Source organism: Camelina sativa, chromosome 11, assembly GCF_030686135.1.
Source record: "Camelina sativa cultivar CO46 ecotype springtype chromosome 11, ASM3068613v1".
NCBI lineage: Eukaryota > Viridiplantae > Streptophyta > Magnoliopsida > Brassicales > Brassicaceae > Camelina > Camelina sativa.
The window spans coordinates 40187110-40211387 of NC_141890.1; the positions used below are offsets into that span (position 1 = coordinate 40187110).

At 38.3% G+C, this 24278-nt stretch overlaps 6 protein-coding genes and 2 pseudogenes across 8 annotated transcripts; 5 read left to right on the top strand and 3 right to left on the bottom strand.

The window, feature by feature from the left end:
* Positions 1-1722: 1722 nt before the first annotated feature.
* LOC104725497 (heat shock 70 kDa protein 7, chloroplastic) lies at positions 1723-5323 on the top strand. Its single transcript, XM_010444167.2, has 8 exons — positions 1723-2866; positions 2961-3213; positions 3336-3415; positions 3507-3649; positions 3731-3829; positions 3945-4134; positions 4249-4647; positions 4758-5323. The coding sequence occupies exons 1-8, from the start codon at positions 2288-2290 to the stop codon at positions 5166-5168; spliced, it is 2154 nt and encodes a 717-aa protein (XP_010442469.2). The 5' UTR covers positions 1723-2287; the 3' UTR covers positions 5169-5323.
* A 672-nt stretch (positions 5324-5995) lies between these two features.
* LOC104725496 (14-3-3-like protein GF14 psi) lies at positions 5996-9253 on the top strand (annotated as a pseudogene). Its single transcript, XR_015572212.1, has 3 exons — positions 5996-6581; positions 6676-6854; positions 7092-9253. The product of XR_015572212.1 is annotated as a 14-3-3-like protein GF14 psi (transcript).
* On the bottom strand, positions 7170-8240 carry LOC104725495 (B3 domain-containing protein At5g38500 pseudogene; annotated as a pseudogene).
* On the top strand, positions 8651-11778 carry LOC147935200 (heat shock 70 kDa protein 7, chloroplastic-like). Of its 2 annotated transcripts, XM_087474852.1 has the most exons (6): positions 8651-9424; positions 9523-9598; positions 9707-9945; positions 10028-10126; positions 10242-10323; positions 10487-11778. In XM_087474852.1, exons 3-5 carry the CDS (start codon positions 9791-9793, stop codon positions 10318-10320), a joined length of 333 nt encoding a protein of 110 aa, XP_087330978.1. In that variant the 5' UTR covers positions 8651-9424; positions 9523-9598; positions 9707-9790; the 3' UTR covers positions 10321-10323; positions 10487-11778. The 2 variants fall into 2 exon arrangements, with proteins under 2 accessions (XP_087330978.1, XP_087330977.1); XM_087474851.1 differs by having other exon boundaries at positions 8654-9598; positions 10242-11778.
* On the bottom strand, positions 10318-11888 carry LOC104725494 (uncharacterized). The gene is made up of 2 exons (XM_010444165.3): positions 11414-11888; positions 10318-11320 (listed from the first exon to the last, which is right to left on the bottom strand). The coding sequence occupies exons 1-2, from the start codon at positions 11559-11561 to the stop codon at positions 10596-10598; spliced, it is 873 nt and encodes a 290-aa protein (XP_010442467.2). The 5' UTR covers positions 11562-11888; the 3' UTR covers positions 10318-10595.
* Positions 11889-12149: 261 nt separating this feature from the next.
* On the bottom strand, positions 12150-16967 carry LOC104728748 (uncharacterized). The gene is made up of 14 exons (XM_087474849.1): positions 16671-16967; positions 16448-16560; positions 16264-16360; positions 16060-16184; positions 15479-15962; positions 15198-15383; positions 14784-15077; positions 14542-14694; positions 14301-14455; positions 14100-14205; positions 13156-14007; positions 12960-13041; positions 12574-12867; positions 12150-12477 (listed from the first exon to the last, which is right to left on the bottom strand). Exons 1-14 carry the CDS (start codon positions 16773-16775, stop codon positions 12281-12283), a joined length of 3243 nt encoding a protein of 1080 aa, XP_087330975.1. The 5' UTR covers positions 16776-16967; the 3' UTR covers positions 12150-12280.
* A 2558-nt stretch (positions 16968-19525) lies between these two features.
* On the top strand, positions 19526-21567 carry LOC104725499 (nifU-like protein 2, chloroplastic). Its single transcript, XM_010444170.3, has 4 exons — positions 19526-19794; positions 19902-20004; positions 20517-20827; positions 21237-21567. Exons 1-4 carry the CDS (start codon positions 19690-19692, stop codon positions 21423-21425), a joined length of 708 nt encoding a protein of 235 aa, XP_010442472.1. The 5' UTR covers positions 19526-19689; the 3' UTR covers positions 21426-21567.
* A 33-nt stretch (positions 21568-21600) lies between these two features.
* On the top strand, positions 21601-23889 carry LOC104728749 (uncharacterized protein At5g49945). The gene is made up of 3 exons (XM_010447692.3): positions 21601-22578; positions 23104-23307; positions 23393-23889. Exons 1-3 carry the CDS (start codon positions 21601-21603, stop codon positions 23621-23623), a joined length of 1413 nt encoding a protein of 470 aa, XP_010445994.2. The 3' UTR covers positions 23624-23889.
* Positions 23890-24278: the final 389 nt, after the last annotated feature.

The following is a 24278-nucleotide window of genomic DNA, read 5'->3' on the forward strand; positions in this document are numbered from 1 at the left end:
TTTTTGGAAGTTTATGAGTGTGTGCTATAATCTTCCATAAAACTTGTTTTAATGTTATTTTAGGGTATTTCTCTTTTTTTTAACAAAATGAAAAATTTGGGTTTCAATTTTCTTTTTTAAAAAAAAAAAAAATTCGTGACATTAATATGCTTGTTTGAAACCATATGGTAACACAATGACAATGTTAGTAAAAGTTAACACACTGTATATACATATTAACATTGTTTTCCCTTGTTAACCTTCTAATATTAATATGTGGAGATGAACACGAGACGATCAAGTTTTGGTAAGGAGAAGTCCAAGCTAAATATGCTTGACTTGTTATCTTGTATATATATAGGACCACAGAGAGGAACCTTTCATCCGGACAATAAAGCAACCAAGGTTATCTTGTATTAGTGAAGTAATTTGTTTGGAGATTGAGCTTGAGTCCTAGCATTTGGAACGGTTTCAATCAAGATCCAATAAACGCAATTTTATAAAAAGAAGGTTTGGGTTTGATAGAGGTTGATGAGAGAAGAACACCTTAGTGTTTAGGAAATAATATATTGACTCTCATAATCATAAGTTTTAGGTTACATAGAATTATATAGTACAATAGTTTCCTAAACTATAATGATTGTAAATATATAAATATCTAAATAATAAATATAGAATATATTGTTATTAATTTTGTGATCTTCTAGATCTCTTTATACGCTCCCTGAAGCTCAAGGTGTCATGAGTGAAGCGGAAGTGATAGCTTGAAATTGACCATATATGATGTTGTATTTGATTGGAGTTATGAAGCGTTGTGCTTAAACCATGTGGTTGACGGATCTACCGTAGTGTGCCAGAGTTAAATGACACATGAAAACACTTTGGACAATACTTGTTTGTGAAGGTAGGGAAGCCTATAGCTTTGAAGACGTCTTTTGGACATCTTGAAGATGAGATCAACTTGGATCTGAAACGACACTTGTCGTGTAGAAGCAAATAGCTTAGAGGAAGTCGTGAACGACTTAGAAAACTTATGATCAACGTTGGATCAGGAACGACACAAGTCGTTGAGAAGCATATAGCTTAAAGAAGTAATGGTGACTTGACCATATCGACTAAGATGGCATGCAGAAAGATGCAAAAGGCACACATATGGAGGTGAGTCGAGAGGGGGCGGAGTTGTTTCGTGTTGGAGAAGCGGCAACGGAGCTTTTCTTCGTTGGAAGGCGGCTTGGCTGTGACTTGGCCGAATCTTGGAGAGATCATGTCACCATCAGCGTCTCCAGTGATGAAGATGGAAGATCTCGTGTTGGTGATATCATGAAGTAAGATAAGCGTGTCCCGTAGAAGACGAAATCGATGTTTTTTTTTTTTTTGTTTTTTTTTTTGAGAAAGTAGGGATAAAAAAAAACAAACAAATGGAGAAACTCAATAGCTTATAAAATGTATGGGTTAAGGAGTTTGATTGTTAGATCTAAACTCAAGCATAACCTGCTCTAATACCATGATAGAGGTTGATGAGAGAAGAACATCTTAGTGTTTAGGAAATAATATATTGACTCTTATAATCATAAGTTTTAGGTTACATAAAATTATATAGTACAATAGTTTCCTAAACTATAATGATCGTAAATATATAAATATCTAAATAATAAATATAGAATATATTGTTATTAATCTTGTGATCTTCTAGATCTCTCTATAGGGTTGGTGAGAGAGAGAGATTGAGAAAACAAATAAAGTAGCGAGCAAGTTAGTAAGAGAAAACCATTTAAGGTGTAAGCATTGGGTAGTTCTCTCAAGAAATATACAGAGAAAGGGTGTGTGAGAGCTACTCACTAGTCAGTATCTTTCTTTCGTTGTACAATATCTCTTATAAAAACTTGCTTAGTTTCTGGTTGATTTTGAGCTATGGTTTCGGCGAGATGTAGCTAATTAATGTCACACGCTAACATTGCTGGAAGTCGTAAAAGCCTCTAACGTCAATCTCTCTAACTAATTACTATCTCATATTAACGTCAAGCTTTTTTTTGTTAGTCTTTGGCTTAAGTACTGTCAAAATCAAAACATGTAACTTTCTGACATATGCAACGATTCAAATATGTTGGGCTCAGCCGTTTTCATAAAAGCCCACCCAAACACATTAAAATCGAAAGGACATATATACGCCACCGCCATCAACAATTTTCTCTAGAAGCTTCCACTTTTACATACATACTTACTCCTCTCCTCCTTCCTTCTTCTTCGGGCTTATCTTCTTCCTCCTCCACCTAACTCTCCTTCATTTCCTCCTTAGGGTTTCAACCTCATGGCTTCCTCCGCCGTACAATTTCACATCCTCGGCGGAATCGGATTCCCTACTTCTTCCTCCAACAAAATCCTCGATGGTAAAACCAATTCCTCCACTCCACGAAGCGTCTTCTTCGGAAACAGAACCACCCCTTTCTCTACTCCAAACTCCGCCTTCCTCCGTATGGGAAGAAGAAACGCCGGCGGAGCTTCCAGATACTCGGTTGGTCCAGTCCGTGTGGTTAACGAGAAAGTAGTCGGGATCGATTTAGGTACGACGAACTCAGCCGTAGCTGTCATGGAAGGAGGTAAACCAACGATTATCACTAACTCTGAAGGTCAGAGAACCACGCCTTCCGTTGTGGCTTACACTAAGAACAAAGATAGACTTGTTGGTCAGATTGCGAAGCGTCAGGCTGTTGTTAATCCGGAGAACACTTATTCATCTGTGAAGAGGTTTCTTGGTACGAAAATGAATGAGGTTGGTGATGAGGCTAAGCAGGTTTCGTATAGAGTTGTTAAAGATGATAATGGCAATGTTAAGCTTGATTGTCCTGCTACTGGTCAACAGTTCTCTCCTGAGGAGATCTCTGCTCAGGTTTGAACGATTTTTTAATTCATTTTCTTGTGAATTTAGAATTTGGGTGATTGAGTGGTTTACTTAGTACTGTTTTTGTGTGGTTGTAATTTAGGTTTTGAGGAAGCTTGTGGATGATGCTTCGAGGTTTTTGAATGATAAAGTAACTAAAGCTGTTATCACTGTGCCTGCTTACTTTAATGATTCACAAAGGACGGCTACTAAAGATGCTGGGCGTATTGCTGGATTGGAAGTTCTTCGTATTATCAATGAGCCTACTGCTGCTTCTTTGGCTTATGGGTTTGAGAAGAAAAACAATGAAACTATTCTAGTCTTTGATCTTGGTGGTGGGACTTTTGATGTCTCAGGTATTTTTTATGCTGAAAAGTACTACTTGGGTTTGGGTTTTGCTAAGTCCTTGGCTTTTATTGTCTATGTAGGTATTTGGAGAATTCTGATTAATTATGGGTTTTTGTTTTCTTTAATGTAGTCCTTGAGGTTGGTGACGGTGTTTTTGAAGTGCTTTCTACTTCTGGTGATACACATTTGGGAGGTGATGACTTTGACAAGGTGAGTCAAAACATAGATTTTTCTTGATACTAAAGGCAAGGAACCTTGATCTGTTCACTCACCTGGTAAATATGACTTTTTTGCAATGCAGAGAGTTGTTGATTGGCTTGCTTCCACTTTCAAGAAAGATGAAGGCATAGATCTTACCAAAGACAAGCAAGCACTTCAGAGGTTAACTGAGGCAGCTGAAAAAGCTAAAATTGAGCTTTCCTCACTGACTCAGACTAACATGAGGTTCAATTTTCCCTCTCAGATCTCATTTACCTGGTCCTTTTTGCTATGTGAGATATTAATTAATTGAAATTCTGTGTCCAGTTTGCCTTTTATCACTGCTACGGCTGATGGTCCTAAGCACATTGAAACCACTCTCACCCGAGCCAAATTTGAAGGATTGTGCTCCGACTTACTCGACAGGTGATTATAGCTTTTGTTTTCTGTGGCTAAGATCAGTAACCCGCCATGCAAACAAGATTGCTATGTAATTTACCATAAAGGCTTAAGTTCCTATTCTCTGCATTCAAACTTGTAGGGTAAGGAAACCGGTGGAGAATTCCCTGAGGGATGCGAAGCTCAGCTTCAACGATATTGATGAGGTGATTCTTGTTGGTGGATCCACACGTATTCCTGCTGTTCAAGAACTCGTAAGGAAACTGACAGGGAAAGAACCCAATGTGTCAGTCAATCCTGATGAAGTCGTAGCTTCAGGTGCTGCAGTTCAGGTGTGTTCATGTTGACATCTTATCTTCACCTTTGTAGTCATAATAATTACATTGTACCATCATTGTACTTCAATGAGCTATATCACTAAAAGGCTATCTGGTTTCTGATTTCAGGCTGGTGTTCTATCTGGAGATGTGAGGGACATTGTTCTTCTTGATGTGACGCCACTGTCGCTTGGTTTGGAAACTCTTGGTGGTGTCATGACCAAGATCATTCCAAGAAACACCACACTTCCAACTTCTAAATCAGAAGTCTTCTCAACTGCTGCAGATGGACAGACAAGTGTTGATATTAATGTGTTACAGGGTGAGAGAGAGTTCGTAAGAGATAACAAGTCTATTGGTAGCTTCCGTCTTGATGGTATCCCGCCTGCACCACGTGGAGTTCCACAAATCGAGGTCAAATTTGATATTGATGCCAATGGAATTCTATCTGTCAGTGCTTCCGACAAAGGCACAGGAAAGAAGCAGGACATCACCATTACTGGTGCTAGTACCTTGCCAAAGGATGAGGTCTGTATCAAAATTATATAAAAGTTGCTTCACTTTTTTTTTTTTTTTTTGTAGTGTTTTTTCCTATTCATGTTTAAATGATTCATATTGGTTGTGGGGTGTTGTTGCAGGTAGACACAATGGTGCAAGAAGCAGAGAGGTTTGCCAAGGAAGACAAAGAAAAGAGAGATGCGATTGACACAAAGAACCAGGCTGATTCCATCGTGTACCAGACGGAGAAGCAGCTGAAAGAACTTGGAGAGAAAATTCCAGAACCAGTGAAAGAAAAGGTCGAGGCTAAGCTCCAAGAGTTGAAGGAGAAGATAGCAAGTGGATCAACCCAAGAAATCAAAGACACCATGGCAGCTCTTAACCAAGAAGTGATGCAGATTGGCCAGTCTCTGTACAACCAACCCCAATCAGGTGGTGCTGGTTCTCCTCCTGGAGGTGAAGCTTCCTCGGCATCTGACTCATCATCTTCAACCAAAGGTGGAGACAATGTTGATGATGTGATCGACGCTGACTTCACTGACAGCAACTAAATACACAATTCGGATTCATACGAGTATTATTCTTGGGGTTTGTCCATGATTGATTTTGTAGGAAGGATAATTTGATTTGTAGGCAGCAAATGAATGGTAAGAGTCAAATTTTGCCTTTTTAAACACATAAGTGAAGCAATATTCTGGAGCACAAATTGTCAAACCTCTCTTAGCCTTTCACAGAGTAGTTTAGACGTTCCTCTGCAGCTATCAAGCAGGCGCAGGTTAAGATACCAAATAATTTATATACACAGACGGTTGCGGTGTTATGCAGCATAGCACATCAGAGGCCAAGTCCGTGGTTCTTAGGACTTTGAGGGACGCTTCTTGTTCTGCCCCAGAACCTGCGATCTTCATTGCATCCACACCTGCCATTACCACCACCTGAGTTATGCGCGGTTGTGTATAAACTGGTTAAAACCATGACCCGTTGAGTCCCCCCAGCCTGTGCCACTAGGGAAGTCTAAAGGTGCTGGTGGTCGCTGCCTGTTAGGCGCCTGCAAGTATTCTTCGAAAAGATTGGTTGAATTATCAAAAATTTGTAACCCAAAGAGCAAAAAATAAAGTGGAATTAAAATGATATTAGATTATAAAACTTTTTTTTATGGTTTACGTGATAGGATAGGGCTAATAAAATTACTACTTAATATGATATGCAAAATTCTGATAAAAATTCTATAAAAAATTTGAAACAGGGTGGTTATCTAAAACTGTTGCTCAAATCAAAGAAGGGATTTTCTCTGGAGTCTTAATCTGTGAAGAGGTTGATTAAGTGGATGAGTGTGTAGATGTGATATTGGGTTAAGTTGTTTCTGCTTTGTTTGATATACTTCTTGATTCTTAATCCATGATGAACTTGGTTAAGTAACGGGTGTTTAGATGTTCATTTGAGTTCTGGTTTTGATTCAGTTGTTTCTGTTTTTGTAGGATTTTTGTTCTAGATTGTTAAGATCGAAGATGTCGACTGAATCATCAAGGGAAGAGAATGTTTACATGGCGAAACTAGCTGAACAAACTGAACGCTATGAAGAAATGGTTGAATTCATGGAGAAAGTTGCGAAAACTGTTGCTGTTGAGGAACTCTCAGTTGAAGAGAGGAATCGTCTCTCTGTTGCTTACAAGAACTTCGTGGAGAATCATTTCTTCGATTATCAAAGGGAACGATGACCATGTTGCTATTATCAAGGATTACAGGGGAAAAATTGAATCTGAGCTTAGCAAGATCTGTGATGGGATTTTGAATGTTCTTGAAGCTCATCATATCCCATCTGCTTCACCAGCTGAATCCAAAGTGTTTTTACCTGAAAATGAAGGGAGATTATCAGTTATCACAGGTATCTTGCTGAGTTTAAGGCTGGTGCTGAGAGGAAAGAAGCTGCTGAAAGCACTTTGGTTGCTTACAAGTCTGCTTCCGTAAGTGATTCTTTACAACATATTGGAATGTTATGTCTTGTGTGGCTATAATTGATTTTGTTCTTATTGTTATATTCTCTGTAATATAATCCAGGACATTGCCACTGCTGAGTTAGGTCCCACTCACTCAATAAGGTTTGGTCTTGCCCTCAACTTCTCAGTGTTTTACTATGAAATCCTGAACTCGCCTGATCGTGCTTGCAGCCTCGGAAAGCAGGTTTGCGAGCAGCGGATTTCACTTTTTACATCATGTGAAGTTGTTAACTACTGAAGGTATTGAATAGTGCGGTAATAACTAAAGTAGACAAAACAAGATACCATATTTATGACAAAAATGTTCCATTCAAAAGAGAGAAAAGATCTGAAACAACACAAGTGATAGACAAGTTACTATACTAATAATAGAAGAGAGGAACAAAACCATAATAAAACCCCCTTAATGTAGCTAGCTAATTAACACTTCCTAGAAGTTATTACAAGACCATAATCTTAAGTTCAATGGCTGTGCAGAAGAAATAAACTAGATCAATCAAGTTACATCCTTTGAAGAGAGACAAATCAAACATTATCAGACACCAAGAAAGAAGCTTAGTATGTCTCGAGAGCAAAGCAGAGTACTCCACGGCACCTGAAAGTCCAAAGACTGATCTTGTCCTTGTCCTTGGCTTTTAAGTTGTTACCCTTGACGACATCGTTCCACCCCCAGTTCAAAGCGTAATTCAAGGTTCCATGTCCAGTTTCCTTCTCCATGGGCCATAGCTTGAAACGAAAACCCCACTTTTCACATCTTTGGTTCACAAGAATCGTTCCCACACCGATAGTCTCATTTATGGCTCGAGACTCCCCTGGCGTCAAGAATTCGTCTCTGATTAGCTGCTGGAATGGCATTAAGAGACGGCTCTGGGATGATTTGACATCAGTCGGTGTTAGACACCTCTCAAAGATCAGCAAAGGGTTTGCGACATCAGCTCTCATTCTTCTCATCACCTGAAAAATCCACTCCGGTGCCTCTGTATCCGTCCTCGTTGTGAAAGAAACAACCTTTGCTTTCTTGAATTTACCAGTACTCTTCTTCTGTTGCACGGCACGCCTCTTGCGACTTGTTGTTGTCTTCTCCTTTAGGCATGGTTCGTAACTAGGGTCGTTCGCCTCTGTCTTCTCAGACTTAGCCGTGTTGTAACCTAGGAGTAACGAAGGGTAATTATAACAACGAAGGTTCAGGAACGATGAAGACGACCCATTATTAAGATCATCCAAGTTTCGTCGTACTAATCTCTCCATGTTCTTCTCAAAGAGTCTCGTCGCCTCATCACTCTTTCGGCGGTAGTCGTAATCTTCACAGACGATCTTAGATTTCCCCTTAATTGCACGAAGCTCCGCATCTAAAAAACTAGGGTTTTGTGTGTTTTCCGTCTCATGATCATCGGGCAATGAAGAAGAAGACATCATAGAAGTCCCATTAGGGTTTTGTTGTGTGTATCTTCTATTGATCACCAAAGACGACCTTTTCTTCCTCGGGAAAAGATAGAAGAAACTCTTCTCGCTATCTTCTTCTCCACGACGATGACGACGTTGTTCTTCTGCCTGAACCATAACCGCAGTATCCACAAGTAAAAAAAAATTCGACCACATATCCTCCGTGAGATGATTCATACTCATGGTGATCGAATTGAAAGAATCTCAAAAAGTTGTGAGAGTGAAAGACGTACGTGATCTGGAAGAAAGGAAATTGTTATTGAGAGGAGAGAAACTAGCGAAACTGAAGAGCCGTCTCCTGCCTTATATACTTACATGAGGGTTAGGGTATTTTGTTTTTTCCATTCTTGTGTTTGAGTTTAGTGAGTTAATTATTGTGATTAGTAACTAATTATAGCCGTTGTGGTCAAGTTAACATGGATGATTAGCGTAATTCTATAATTACGATTTAGTCCCTATTGGGTGTTTCCTTTTTCCCGAGTATGAGAGAGTTTTTTTAGGCTATATATTGATTGACTCTGAGTGAGCCAGAGGCTTTGCTGGCATCTATTACTCTTCATCTATATATTTGAGATTTATGCTGGCTGATGATTGATGATGGTATTGTGTGTGAAGAGACGCTATGAGTACTCTAAACCTTTAACAATGGTGGTGCCGGTGCGTCGTGAGCTCGGTCCGATTGAACGTGACGATGAGGTGTTTGTTGAGGTTTCCAAGTTTCATTAGGTCGATTGCAACATTGGAGTTGATTTTGCTTCGATTCACAGCTAAAATATTATCATCTGATGCCTGATGGTAAGCTGGACTGTAATGCCCACTAGGTGTTCGACAAAATGCTTCTGGCAGAAGAAGGAAGCAACAACGTAAGCAGAGAATCGCCTTAAGGCATGGCCATTTAAGTTCGAAACAATGTCACGAATTCGACAACTCCAGGATTCTTGTTCTGTTTCTCACGTTGGATCCAATTGGACAAAGGAACAGAGGTTTCTACAATGAATTTGTTTGGTGAGGGAAACAAATTCAAGGAAGTAACCTCTCAAGAAACTCGATCTAATCGAAGAAGGGATTTTTCGTAGAAAGAAGTTAGGGTTTTTGTATTAAAATGCATGATGATTTACAATGAGGGAGGCTTCTCTTATTTATACTTTCCTCTGGATTACAGAATATATTAACTTTTCTTATAATTTGAGCTAAAATAAGGAAAGTTGCTTCTTCTCTTCAAGTCGGCCACCGGGCGAATTGGGAAGTCGGCTCTCCATCTTCGGGGCTGGGCTTCCCTCTTCCGAACAGGCCTCAAGCAAACATTCAATTGGGTTCTAAACCGGATTCCCGGTTTAGTAACCAAAATATCTTCCTGGTTTAGATCGGTATGTTGGGGGTGCTAAATCCCACACCAACAGTTGCGATTATTGGACAATCACTATCTGAAACTCTGCAACTCATCATTGAGTTCTTTCCCTGTCAGTTTCCTTACGAGTTCTTGAACAGTTGGTGGGATCCACCAACAAGAATCACCTTATCAATATCCAAGAGTGCTTCAGGTGTGTTCTGTTCTTGTTGACATCTAATCTTCACGTTTTGTAATAAGAAATTTACATTGTACTTCGATGAGCTATATCACTAAAATGCTATTTGGCTTCTGGTTTCAGGCTGGTGTTCTATCTGGAGATGTGAGGGACATTGTTCTTCTTCATGTGGCGCCACTGTCGCTTGGTTTGGAAACTCTTGCAAATATGACTTTTTTTGCAATGGAGAGAGTTGTTGATTCCACTTTCAAGAAAGATGAAGGCATAGATCTTACCAAAGACAAGCAAGCACTTCAGAGGTTAACTGAGGCAGCTGAAAAAGCTAAAATTGAGCTTTCCTCACTGACTCAGACTAACATGAGGTTCAATTTTCTCTCTCAAATCTCTATTTGCCTGGTCCGCATTGGTTTGTGGGATATTAATTAATTGAGATTCTGAGTCCAGTTTGCCTTTTATCACTGCTACGGCTGATGGTCCTAAGCACATTGAAACCACTCTCACCCGAGCCAAATTTGAAGAATTGTGCTCTGACTTACTCGACAGGTGATTATAGTTTTTGTTTTCTGTGCCTAAGATCCGTAACCCGCCATGCAAACAAGATTGCTATGTGATTTACCATAAAGGCTTAAGTTCCTATTCTATGCATTCAAACTTGTAGGGTAAGGAAACCGGTGGAGAATTCCCTGAGGGATGCGAAGCTCAGCTTTAAAGATATTGGATTTGTGGGCAGCAGATGAATGGTAAGAGTCAAATTTTGCATTTTAAACACATAAGTGAAGCAATATTCTGGAGCACAAAATTGTCCACAGAAGCAGTGTTGTTACAAAACATGTACAAAATAAATCAAACCTCTCTCAGCCTTTCACAGAGTAGTTTAGACGTTCCTCTGCAAATATCACGCAGGCGCAGGTTAAGATACCTACATACAGTTGAACTGTACAACAAAGACAAGACCAAATAATATATATATATATATACACAGACGGTTGCGGTGTTATGCAGCATAAGCATATCAGAGGCGGAGTCCGTGGTTCTTAGGACTTTGAGGAACGCTGTTTGCTCTGCCCCAGTACCTGCGCTCTTCATTGCATCCACACCTGCCATTGCCACCACCTGAGTTATTCGCGGTTGTGTATAATTGGTTGAAACCGTGACCCGGTGAGTCCCCCCACCCTGTGCCTCTGGGAAAGTCTAAAGGTGCTGGTGGTCTCTGCCTGTTAAGAGGCTGCAGGTATGCATTGTGGTGGTGGTTTTGTGTCTGCATCTGCTGTGAGATGTTGGGACTACTACGTACTCTATGCATTGGGTAAAGCCTGCTCAACTGGTAGCTGTTGTCCTGAAAACTCGTATCAGGCTGCTCGTGACTGTATCCATCAGGTGATGACTCTGATCTGGGAGATGAGCAGGTAGAGACGGTGAAGGAAGGTCGCGTTTTGATGGGAGCACGAAGAGCAGAAGAACTCTTGGGTGTGCGAAGAATACCGTTGATGGCTTCAATGTAACGTTGCTCAATGGTCTGTGGCTCGATGGTGCCTAACTGATTCTCGAGAACAATCGGGTTTGCAGGAAACAAGAAGGTTCTGAGTTTAGGGGTTTCGTGACGGTTATATTCCTCTATCATGTGTTTGACATCTTCATCAGATATTACAGAGACTAATGCATCAAGATCTTCAGGAATGATCTGGTATTTGAGGACTACATCGTTCTCTGTGATTGCCGTAAGTCTCTTCATGAGTTCTGTGGCATTGGAAAAACCAAAAGATGGATCTTTATTTTGAGAGATTAAGGGAGAAGAAGAATAAGGAGTTTGTTGTTGTTAAAAGATTTTACCGGAGAAGGAGATATCAGGAGATACAGCAATGACTCGAGTCTCGCCGCCGACGTATTTGAGAATGCCGTCGCATGGTCTAGGGAGGATTTTGCCGCCAAAACTGCACATGAACTTCACCTTACTCTTCGCCGATCTCTCTTCCGCCATCAATATCTCTCTTTTCTTGTTCTTGTTGTTTTGGATGGGACAGAAGATATATACAGTTTTGATGAGAGTGCGAATTAAACCCTCCCTAAATTGCAGATTTTTTTTTTTCTTTTTTTTAGGTTTTGTAAAACTAAATCAAAAGGTATAAATGATGGGAAGAAAAAGATAATCGAATGCAAATGAAACCCCAATAATAATAATTAAGAAATTGATGCTCTTATAATCTCTTCCTTCTTCGTATTATTTAGATTAATGGTTTGGAGATGTTTGAGATAATATTGATAGATTTTGATGAAGAAGGAAGAAGAAAGAAGAGAAGTAAAAGAGGTTGATCAAATTGAAAATTCGGGAATTATTTCTGACTTCTTTGCCAAATCAAAAAAAAAAAAAAAAAATGAAGCAAGAAAACAAGAGCAGAAGAATCCACGCCGTAGGATATTTTGAGATTGTTAGATTTTTTAGCTATTTCTGGAATTTTTTACTAAGGAAGCCATTTCTTCAATGTCTTTTTGACTTTTTCAGATCATATCATTTTGATTTTGACAGGTATTTTGTTTTTTTACCAATTTCTTTTCAAACAATGGAACATATTGAAATCACCAAAACACGTAAAATCTGAAATGTTTTTGCACAAGGTAAACATACAAAGATATGAACCAACATGCACTATATAGTAAACAAAAAAACCTTCATTAGCTTCTTCTTGCAAAAGATAAAACCTAGCTATGTTGTTGTTTCCCACTTTTCTTGCCTTTCTTCTGTTTCTGTTTCAACTGCGTCAAACCTGCTGCTGTGATCTTCACATTCCCGACAAGAGCAGCCATCAGCTCTGGATCCGTACACGCCTTCATCAGCTCTTTCTCCCTTACTGATGCCTCCGACATGTGTGTAAACAGATTCATTGCAGTTTTTGCAGCTGCGCAAATCACAAAGAAAACAACATCAATACAATCCAATAGCATCACACTTATGACGACTTGATATTTGGATGAGACTGGGCGTGTTATATCACCTTTTCCTTTCTTCATGCTGCCTGGAATCGCTTTGACTCTGTATTTATATGACTGAAGAGCATTGTATGGGCCGCACACCGGGACCGCATATAAGAGAATGTCGGTTGGCAACGGGTTACCAGTTAGGTAATCGACATCTATCAGTTTTTCTTTCTCTTCATCCCCAACCTCATGGATATCCTCTTCTTCCATAACCACTTTGTCCATGTCTGAAGTTTCTTTCCCATGACAGTCTCTTGCAAGATGTCCGACCTTCTTACACCTATAACATATTTTCACAGCATCATCCGTCTCTGCATAAAAACCAGACAACCATCAAGATCATATTGTGCCACTTCAAACAAAGCGTAGGAGAAGAAACAGCTGAAAATATCGAAAAGTTTACCTTCAGAAGGTTTCTTCTCTTCGGTTACAGCTACCTTTGCATTCTGTGATTCGGCATCATTCTTCAGTGGCTTTCCAGAAGACTGAATAGGAAAGGCAAATCAATATACCCATATAACAGTCATAAAGTACTGCTAAAATAAGAACTGATGGTCTATGACCATATAAATAGAAAATCTTATTTGGAAAGTACTTACTGCCAACAATGCCATTCGAATTTTTCTTTCTTCTTCGTCTTGATCAGCATACTTCTCCTTCATTTTCTTAAGTTTACCCCTTTGCCCACGGGTAACTTTTTCCGCAGCTGGCTTGTTATCGGGTATGCTCTTGTTGGCTTTGCTTGAAGAAATAACATCTTTTTCTTTTCGTTGCTGCTTTTCTTGCCCAGTGTTACTATCAGTAGCAGCATTACCGCTTTGGCCCATCTTAAGCTTTCTTCTCTCAGCTTTTGACATGTAAGGTTTATCTCTCACTCCTGCCTTTTTCTCTTCCTGTTTCATGTCCTCTTCCATTTCGTCCTTTAATGTCTCTATTGTATGGTTCTTGCTGGCCACAGTTGCAGCACCAAGACTAAGGGTTCTGTCAAGTAGATCTTCGAGCTGCGAGGTAGCTGATGCAGCATTTGCTTCAGCAATACCAGATCTATTCATGTCAAAAGAAGAAGTATCTTGGCTCAATGCTGTACTTGATTCCGGTAAATTAACTTCTGCTGGGGCAGAAATCGCTTCATTCACTGCTTCCTTCTCTGACTCAGCATCTGAATGTTCATCAGGAGCATGCGTTGCCATTACTACATCATTCATTTCTTCTTCTTCACCTCTAACCCTTCTCTCATTCAAATGAGCTCCCAAGGAGCTCTCGTCCAAACGAAACAACAATCCAAAACCCATGATGAGTGGGTGTGGTGGAAGGAAGTTTTTCTTACCTCGTATCATGAAACTTCCAACTGTAAGGTATTCTCCTGTAGGAGCTGTTTTAGTGACCTGATGAGGATAAACCCACCATGCACTAGTAACAATCTTGGAATCCCAGGCCTGACTATGACAAACCTGCATCGAATTATATCCATATGTTTGCCATCAAGACATTGCACCATATTCACACAATTCAAACAACTAAAATGGTAGAGGAATTTGCTTACTGTAAAACACCCAGCTTGGTTTAAAGTGAGAGGTGGTACATTCTGATCAGGTTTATGATTCTTTATCACAGTACTAGATGCTCCATGAAGCTCTGCGTGTACATACCTAAGAAAGCATGGTGAAAAGAAACTTATGATAATGTTTGAATATTTGATACCAACACAAAGACTAACCAAATAACTCGGTACATGAAAACTTACAGATCTCCTTTTGACATGTAACGTTTAACTATCATCTCATTTTGCTGAGCATCACGACCACTGATGATCAAGTAGTTCTCACTGCTAATGAACCAATTGAATTTCTCAAACCAGTGGACTTTTCTCATATGTGAAATAGTTGCAACCACTTTTTCCTTTAAGAAGAAGAATACATATGATTAGTTGACTGCGGGAAAGAAAACAATAAACAAGATTAACATCGACGAACTTGGAAGCTTACTTGAGAAAGCTGGTGGCGTGTCTTTTTTTCAGCTGCTCGAAAAGCCTTTTCATGAGCAGAAACAGTCTTCTCCTGTTTGCTTTCTTGTTTCTTCTTCATTTCATACCAGCGCCTAGCATTACCATGCGCAGATAGTGATAAGTCAACCTCCACCTACAAAAACCACATATCATGCCCTATATGTCAGAACAAGAAAGAAGATGATCTTTGTGTATTCAATCAATGTGGGGAGAGATTAACACCTTTTCCACTGGCAGCGTCTTCTCATCATCATCCATTTCATCGAGATTGTTGCACAGCAACAAGGTCATGCAATTCTTCTCTAGATAAAGTTTGTCAATAAGTCCAGCAACAGGATTTCCTAATTTTTTTTCTTCTTTAACCATGCGAGCTAGATCATCCCATCCCATACCCTTTGCAAGGGCTACACGAACAGCTAATATGGCAGCATCTACGTCCTCTAAGTTGTACTCGATTAATTCAGCCATATTAACACAATGGTTGACTTCTTTCTTCAGAATTTGAACACGGTTTTCCTACACCATGAGTACAGAAACATTGCAATTAAGATAAGTAAAGATGGAGAAAAGGTACAGAGAAATATATGGAAATGGAAATTCCAACCCAGTACATTAATAAATATCAATATCACAAACCTGATCCTGGCGAATCTTATTGAGTTTCTGACTGGCAGAATCTTCTTTTGCCTTTTGTTGTTGTTCAGACCTTTGGCTCTCAATTTTGCTGTAGAACTCATCTAAAGCCGCATCGAAAGTTTCAAACTTTTCATAGACTCTTGATTTGAATTGATTTAATAAGATTGAACAGAACTCGTCATACATCTGCAGACAACCAGGTAAAAGAAAAATACAATATATAAATCCATTGTCCTTGTCAAATAAAATAGAAATGAAGGGGCAAAGAGTAAAATAGTGACCTTTTTAACACCTCCTGATTCAGAAGGCGTGTCATTTGCCAAAATTTGTTTTTGCATAAGAATATAACCTTCAGGAACTTTTTGACCATTTATAATATCTTCAAGCCAATCTTCAAAAACGATCACCGCTTGAACCAATAACTGAATCTCATTATCATCTAACTTCTTGTCTTCTGAAAGTTTGGTAGTTGGAACTAGACCAGCATCCAGAATAATGTGCTCTGAGAGCTGTGGCCCATAGCCTAAAGCGTCACCAAGGATATTCTTCAAGGTATATTGTTTGGCACCCGTAGAATCATTTGACTTCCCACCCTTTTTGCCACCAGTCTGCTCCTTTGGCTCAATCTGTTTTGCTTCATGATCCTTAAGCGAGAAAGCAGTAAGTGATTCCTGAAGCTTTGAAACAGTGGTTCTCTCAAAAACTCTACATATCTCGATAGGGTAACGGTGACGAGACATGATAGCAAAACCCTTATTGTCATCTCTGCAGGAATAAAAATAAAATAATTCACTAAAAGGCCACACCAATTAAGGTACACAGAAATGTATCTCGAAGCAGCAAGTTGAGAAGTTCAACTAACCTATGTGACCGGAGGAGTGTCATGATCATATATTCAGAATCAGTAAGAATTATGTTTCCTTGAGCATACAACTCCAATATAACATAGTGTGCATTAGCACCTAGCCCAAACTGGAAGACGATGATCTGGTGCCAATAACAAAAGTTAAAACCAAAACAGCGCAATAGAAGCAAACCAAAAACAAAACTCCAAAGTCCACCATACCCTATCGTAACCAAGCTGTCGTACATCTTCAAGCCTCCTAGTCCGGATATGTTTTCTCAACTTCAAAGTAAACCCAGAGGGAGTATTACTCTTATCCCTACACAATTTGTGAGAAAAAAAAATCAACACTACCTCCCAAATCCAAAACCTGAAAACATAGATGAATAGAGATGAAGCTTTTTACCGAACATAAGCTGTGGTATGCAAACGAACACCACTTTCCATAAGAAGCAAAACTTTCTCACTCTCTCCAGATTCTGTGACACCGCTACTATTCAAGAGCTTGAACATATACGTCTGCACATCAAATCGGAGCAAAATCAAAATATTAAGCCCTAAATGAAATCGAATCAACGAATTGGTGGCGGGGATTTGAAGATGTTCGGCGTATTCAAGAAGTTTGTTACCTTGGGAGATATATCATAGACGTTGGAGCATCTCATACCTATCAAACGCTTCAAGCACTTTACCTCTGCGGCGACGTCCGCCGTGTTCATTCGCACCTTCACCATTTCTTAATCTCGCTATTTTGTCTCTCTCTCTCGAAGGTTTGGAAATTTGGTGATTTCACTGGAACGAATCGAAGAAAGGTCAGTGCTGAGCGTAGAACAAAGAAGAAGAAGAGAAATTTGGGAGCTATTCATGTGTGTTGGGCCGAAGAGAAGAAGGCCCTAGAAGCCCAATATCAAATTCCATCATTAGATGTCTAATTATACGGTTTATCTACGTATTATAAACGCGCACAAAACAATAAACGATAATCTTTAATTGGTATTCACCAAAATGTTATTGATTTCCTTAAATAATTTTTGATCGAATTTTTTTTCCTTTTTTTTGGATTTTTCTTTGTGTTTTGAGTTCAAGAACCATGTTTAATTTGAATTCTAATTAATTAATTAATATGATTCTCCTGATTTCTTGAAAATTACCCTAAGCCTAGCTTTTATTTTTATTGAATTGACAAACCTCTTGTATTTTAAATTGCATTGCAATCTTTAATTTAATCTCTTTTGTTTAGCTTAATTCAAAACCCTAATAATATATTGTGTTGTCTAGAGTCTTATCTAGATTTGATCCCCACAAACTACAATTGTGAAGTTAGTCTACAATTGTGAAGATGTTAGTACCTCTAGGGTACTACAATTTGAGTGTTCATCATTATGTCACATTTTGAACACAATTTAAGTATATTTTTAGCACAATTTGAGCATATTTTAAGCTAATTTTAAGCGATTTTAAGCGAATTTTAAGCAGAATCATAAAAATATAAGCATTAACTGATAATCCAATTACAATGTTCATATTTGGTGACTTGGAAGCTGCTTTATATGTGGTAAAAGAAAAAACAGAAAACAAGTTATATTGAACCTATAATATATCATTAAACTGTGTGTGAGACTAGTTTAATCTACCAGAGAACTAATGGTACATATCGGCTTTGATTATTTGCACTCTTTGCTTTCTTTTTCTACATGAAAGCATACGCTCTAGCTACTGCTAATAGCAGCACAAGAACCAAAGCACCAACTGATAATCCGATGACGATGTTCCTATGTGGTGACTTGGAAGCTCCTTCATATGTGGCAAAAAAATGAGCAAAAAAAATATATCTATTGAACAAATAACAGATGCACATGCGAGAGAAGTTATGGTACATATCCGCTTTGAAAGAGTAAGTACCAAATAAGGTTGGCGGCTATTTCTTGCTAAGAATGGATCCAATAAGTGTCATTCACTCTTATGTTCTTTATTGCTATTGTCTCCACCGGGTGATTAAATCTCTTAGTAACTCCACCATATCATTCTGGAGAATCGAAAAGTAGGTGGTGGAGTTCAATAAAGCAGAGAAGAAAAAGACCCTTGAAGTAGAGGGTTCATGTGAATGGATACACATAGTAACACTTGGGATTCGGCTCCTTGCCATGATCGCATGACGATCAGTTTACAGGAAGAGTTTGAAATGAAGAAAGTTGTTCGATTAAAGTTGAAGCTGCAAAAATATTGAGAGTATTTCAAAGATCTTAAGGAAGTTTCTATATTGTAAGAATAATTTAAATGAAATTTATTGATTTCAATTTTTTTGTTTTAAATAATTTGATCTGATCTATATCTTAATCTTAATACTATTAAAAGAGAAATACAAAATTTAATATGTCCAAAATTATGGTTTTATTTACAACAACTGCCACTCAATTAGGTGTTAAGAAGATGATTAATTGAAATTGACAAGGGTATAAAAGAGTTATCGAAAATACACTAAAAAGATCCAACATCGATTAAAAAGATATTTAATTGTTTTACCTTTTAGATTCTAAAGTAAAATATATTTAAATGAAACCAAGTAAATGACATCAAATATATAAAAAAAATTAACTTTTATTTTTAAAATTTAACCATATTCTAAATTAAATCATAAGTAAATGACATCAAATATATAAAATACAAACTTTTATTTTTAAAAATATAGTATAACATTGAAATCATAAATTATGTTTTGAACCAAAAGGTGTTATACCGCAATATATCACATGTTAATTAGTATCCACATTTCGGTCTATCAATTAAACCAAAGTGCATTGGGCGGATGCAATTGCGCAAGTCTAAATATTTTAAATATAGTATTGTAGAATGATTTTCTGTGGGTTAAAAATATTTAAATCCATCACAAAAATGGTTTAAAACATGACGGATTTGAACTATTAAACCAACATTAAAACTATTAACTTATTTTATATTTCACATATATATTTATAAACATAGTTTGGGATTGATCAAGTTACAATTATATCCATATTTATTATATGAACTACATAATATACCAACACGTCAAAGAGAAAACAATAGTATACCGGTTCAACTAACACTTAAAAATTTAATAAAAAATATATTAAAACATAATAAAAATAAAATTTATTTGCGGTGTACCGCAGCTTCAAACCTAATGATGAGTTAAATGGAAGTATAAATCTCTAGTATGATATTTCAAATTGTTTCATCTCCTTTGTTATCTCCAAATGTTTAGTTACGATACTAAGTTACTAAATTATGTATGCTCAATGGATTAATAAAAAAAATACTAAAAATTTAATTTTAATATAAAAATAAAAACTATTAAAAAATATTAATACTATTATAGTAAACTACACAATTTTTAATGGTTCTTTCAAATCTAACCCACACTATATCAATAAAAATATTATTTATATTGCAAATAAACCAAAATATAAAAATATATATAATAACACTGTAACATCTATATATTAAATTAAAAAGAAAATTCAATCATTTTATAATCAAAAATCGTAAAAGTATATCTACTAAAGAAAAATTATCCCGGTCAGGCTTAAACAAACATTGGGTGGGCCTAAGACAGGACGCCGATAAAAAAGGTCATCAGAAATCTCGCGATCGACTGGAGGAGGAGATATGCAATTGCTGGCGGCGCTAAACCCGGCGGCCATTTCCAGGACGCCGCTACAAGCCCTAGATCCTTCTTCGTCATCCTCCTCTTGTCTTCTTTCTTCTGCTCAGGTGATTTCCCCCCCTCCTTGGAATTTTCGATCCGTTCTTTGTTCTTCTCACGCTTGTTTTGTTAGTATTACTAATTGTATCGATGTCTCTGATTCGAAACTTTGCAGAGTTTGAGCTCGCAACGCGGTTTTGGTCTCCTCGTAGCTAGGCCTCGACGGGGATTACCATCTACGTCTTTATCGAGTCGACAGCTTTTCCGACGATCCAAAGGTCAGATTACGAATATCTCGATGTTGATTCTATTATTCATTCTTTGTCGTCACTAGGGGACAAATTCTATGTTAAATGAAATTTCGACTGTAGTTTCTGAAGACAAATCGTATGAATCTTGAAATTTCTATTGAACTAACAGAGACTTTGTTGTAGATACATGCTTTAGTACTTTGACAGAATCAGATGTTTTTCTTGGCTTACTAGTCTCCTTGAAACTTTGGAAGGTCAAGTTTGGTGTTGTGATTGCATCGTGCTTTGACATGAAATAATTCGTTTCGTATGGCTATCATCTGTTTTTATTTGGGTTGCTTTAGGATTATATTTCAACTGTAGTTTGTGAACAAATGCTTTTCTGGTCCCATCTCTCTGTCAGACATTATAAGGTTACAACGTTTCTCCAAACTTGGACATTTTTCATAGATTTGAATGTATTCGTGGCTTCTTGTGTGTCTATCTTCTCCAGGAGAAATATGTATTTAAGTTTATGGTTGATTTCTGGACTTTTGCAGTTGTACAGGCAGTAGCAACCCCAGGCCCAATCTTGGAAGTACCTCTAACGGAGGAAAATGTAGAGAGCGTTCTGGACGAAATCAGACCATACCTTATGTCTGATGGTGGTAATGTGGCGTTACATGAGATCGATGGAAACATTGTGCGAGTTAAGCTGCAGGGAGCGTGCGGATCATGCCCTAGTTCTACTATGACAATGAAGATGGGTATTGAGCGTCGTCTAATGGAAAAGATCCCTGAAATAGTTGCTGTGGAAGCAGTTCCAGATGAAGAGACTGGCCTTGAAATGAATGAGGAAAACATTGAAAAGGTTAGATTTTGGCATTTGATCTCTAGCTTATGTTCTCTCTGCACATGTGGCTTTGTGTTATCACTTGCTCAATCCATTTATTTTTGGTCTAGTGCGCCCCATGAATTGAACAAGGAAACCATTGAGAAGACTAGTCTTGGTATAAGCTCTAGGTTGCTCTCTGCATATGTGGTTTTGTTATTACCTACTCTGTGTAAATGTCTGCTACTTGCAAATGCTAATTGTATTAAACCGAGACTACAAATTTAGCAAAAGGGACATTCTGTTTCTTGTGATATCTTTAGTGCTTGCGTATGGGCCTTTTTTGTGAATTTATTAGCAAGTAAATCTTCATGTCTTTAATCCTGTGGAGTTTATGTTTGTGGTGTTAACAACGCTTTGTGGGCATATATATATATATATTGTTTAGGTACTGGAAGAAATCAGGCCGTACTTGATCGGAACAACAGATGGATCGCTTGAACTGGTGGAGATTGAAGATCCGATAGTGAAGATAAGAATCACAGGACCTGCTGCTGGAGTCATGACAGTTCGAGTAGCAGTCACTCAGAAACTCAGAGAGAAAATCCCATCAATCGCAGCTGTTCAACTTATATAGAAAAAAACAAAACTCTTTCCTTGTATTGTATGTTCCTTTCTTTTTGTATTAGCTCCTTTTGTATAGTGACAGTTGTTGTTGTGCATAGATACTACTTACTGTGTTTAACATTTGTCCCCAAATAAGTTCAACTTTAAAACCACAGAGTTGGAAGAGTCACTTATTATTTTGCAGAATGAGCCGATCTTTTTCATTTATCTCCTTGGCTCTCATCTTCTACCTCTTCCTTCATCACCACCTTCTCGTAGCTTCTCAATTCGAAGGATTCGATGCTGAAGACGACGATGTCTCCGACGATACCTCTCACCTTCACCACTCCCTTCCTCCTCCTCTTATCACTCAGTCTCACTCATCACTCCCCGATCTGGAACCCGATCTCATCCCTGAATCAGACACCGAGCCTCAGTCCACGCCATTAGAATACTGGGATGAAGACGAGTTCGAAGGACTCCCGACGGAGGTAGAGACACTTGAATCGCCGCCATTGATTACAGAAAACATCACTACTCATGCTGATTCGAAGACGTTAGATCTCAACACTTCTTCGGAAGCTCAAGAAAATAATACTAGTACTACTGATCCGTTGATGAAGAAGAAGACCAAGTCGTACGCGGTGGAGATCGCTTGCGTCTGTTTCCTAATCGCTCTCACAATCAACTACTTCGTCGGCAAACGTGAGAACGAGAGGCTCGCGTTAGCTTGGGCGGCTAAATTCGCTTCCAAGGATACAATATTCCAGAAGAATTTCAGTTTGTTAGGAGTTAGTGAAGGAGAGGATTCGCCATTGTTGTTGAAAGAATCGTTGAATGTGTTCAAATTCTACGCCAGTGGTCGTAAGTATTGCCATGGATTGTTAGCTACGATGGAGCTTAAGAGCAGACACGATCTCATCTCTAGGCTTTTTAATTTGGTGGTTCCTTGTAAAGATGAGATTACTTTTGAGGTTTATATGAATGAAGAAACTATGGATCAGGTTGTGTTGGCTGTTGTGAGGAAGAAGGCTGTGAAGACGATGATAAAGGAGACGAAGGATTTGCGGAGATCTGCTTTGATTCTTCCTTTTGGGAGGAAATGGGTGTCAGAGGAGTTAGCTGTGATCTCTGAATCCAAGGAAGTAGCTGCTAATATGATCACTGACTCTGTGCTTGATCTGGTGAGATCAGTTTTCATCTTCTTTTTTTTTTTTTCTCTATAAGAATTCTCCATTTTGTTTGATGATTGATGATACCTCCTTATAAGCTATATAGTAGAACTGACCGTATCTGTGTATTCAGTGGTGAGTGATATTGTGAGAAGGAATCAGTTTTTACCAGAGTGAGAAATGGTAGAGTCAGAATTTAGCAGCTCTCTTCTGAGTTTAGTCTGAATTTGCAAACGTTTGGGAGTGTACTTGAATGGGTCTTATTGTTTTCCAGTGAGTGTAAGATATGTTGGAAGGAAGCTTTAGTGCCTTTAGTGCCTTCAACCATTGTTACCTTAATAGGTCAGTATTGGAGTTAGTTAGGATATGGTAATTGATCCTCTATTTGTATCTCTATGTGGTTAAATAGGGAAATCAATCACTTCCAATGGGAACCCTTAATTTGCTGTTATCGATTTGGCTTAACGTTGCTCATTATTTATCTCGATGATACTATAACTAACCAGATTCGGGCATGCATGCAATGGAACTGTGTAGGTTTTTGGTGACAACGCTGTGGATAAGTATGGGAAGCATTTCATCTCGATGCATATATCTGACCAACACCCTGGCAAGCACAAGAAGGTGCTGCTTTTCAAGTTTTCCTTACCCGATGCTAAACATATGGATGATATCGTCCGGTTGGTGTTGCTAATTCCATATTACATCGAATTAGTAGGACGATACAGACTCAGCTCCCAGGTACAGTGCAAACTTATGATTAGTTATATATAGCCTGGTTAAATGTGTTGAAAGGCTGAGTTTTAAGTGTCTTGATTCAATGAAGGCGCGGATCAAAACTGAGAGTGGTAGGCAAAAGGCAGCAGAGGAAGCATACAAGGAACTTCACAACGCGAGGCAAGAGGCATTGCAGAAGAAAAAAGCAGAAAAGAAGAAGATGATGGAGGAAGCGGAAGCAAAGCTGAGTGCAGAAGTGATAAGGAAGAAAGAGGAAAAAGAAAGAGCAAGGCAGGTGAAAAAGGCAATGCCGAAAATGAAGATGAGCCGTAGTCACTAGTTAAAGCTTATCAAAGAGAGCCATCCAAAATTTATTCGTCAAAATCACTCTCACAAACTCAAAAATCATAGAAAACATGGTCATGTGTTTTACTCATTGGCTCCTTTTGATTCATTTGTCTTGCTTCTCCCTTAAAGTACCATTTTGTTTTACTGATAATGGAGATTTTGATGTTGAGCTGGAAAGTCCTGGGAGAGCTTTGTATATAATTGACAACGAATGGCTTATTAGGCTTATCTCAATTCTCAAGTACGTCATTACTAAAAGTTATTTAGTGGCATAGGTTCGTCAATGTAGTTACTTTGCAGTAGAGTATGATTTCTTCTCGATGAGCCTTCTGAATCTTCTCTTGATTGACAACAAAAGCGCGCAGGTCCTAGAAATGGCAACGTCGTGACTATATCCAGGTTTCGGCTGTACCTGATCCACTCTCTTCTTTAAAGGATAAAAAGCATAACAGTCGTACGCGTTTAATTAATGGGTACCCATTTATTTGTGATAAAACCTATATAATTTATGGGACTAAATGGGTAATCCCATTTAACTTTTTCTCATAAATGGGTTTAAATGGGTTCAGTTTAACTCTCAACATACTCATTTAATAAATGGATGTTGCATACCCATATTAACATCCTTAGTATCGGGCCTAACTCCA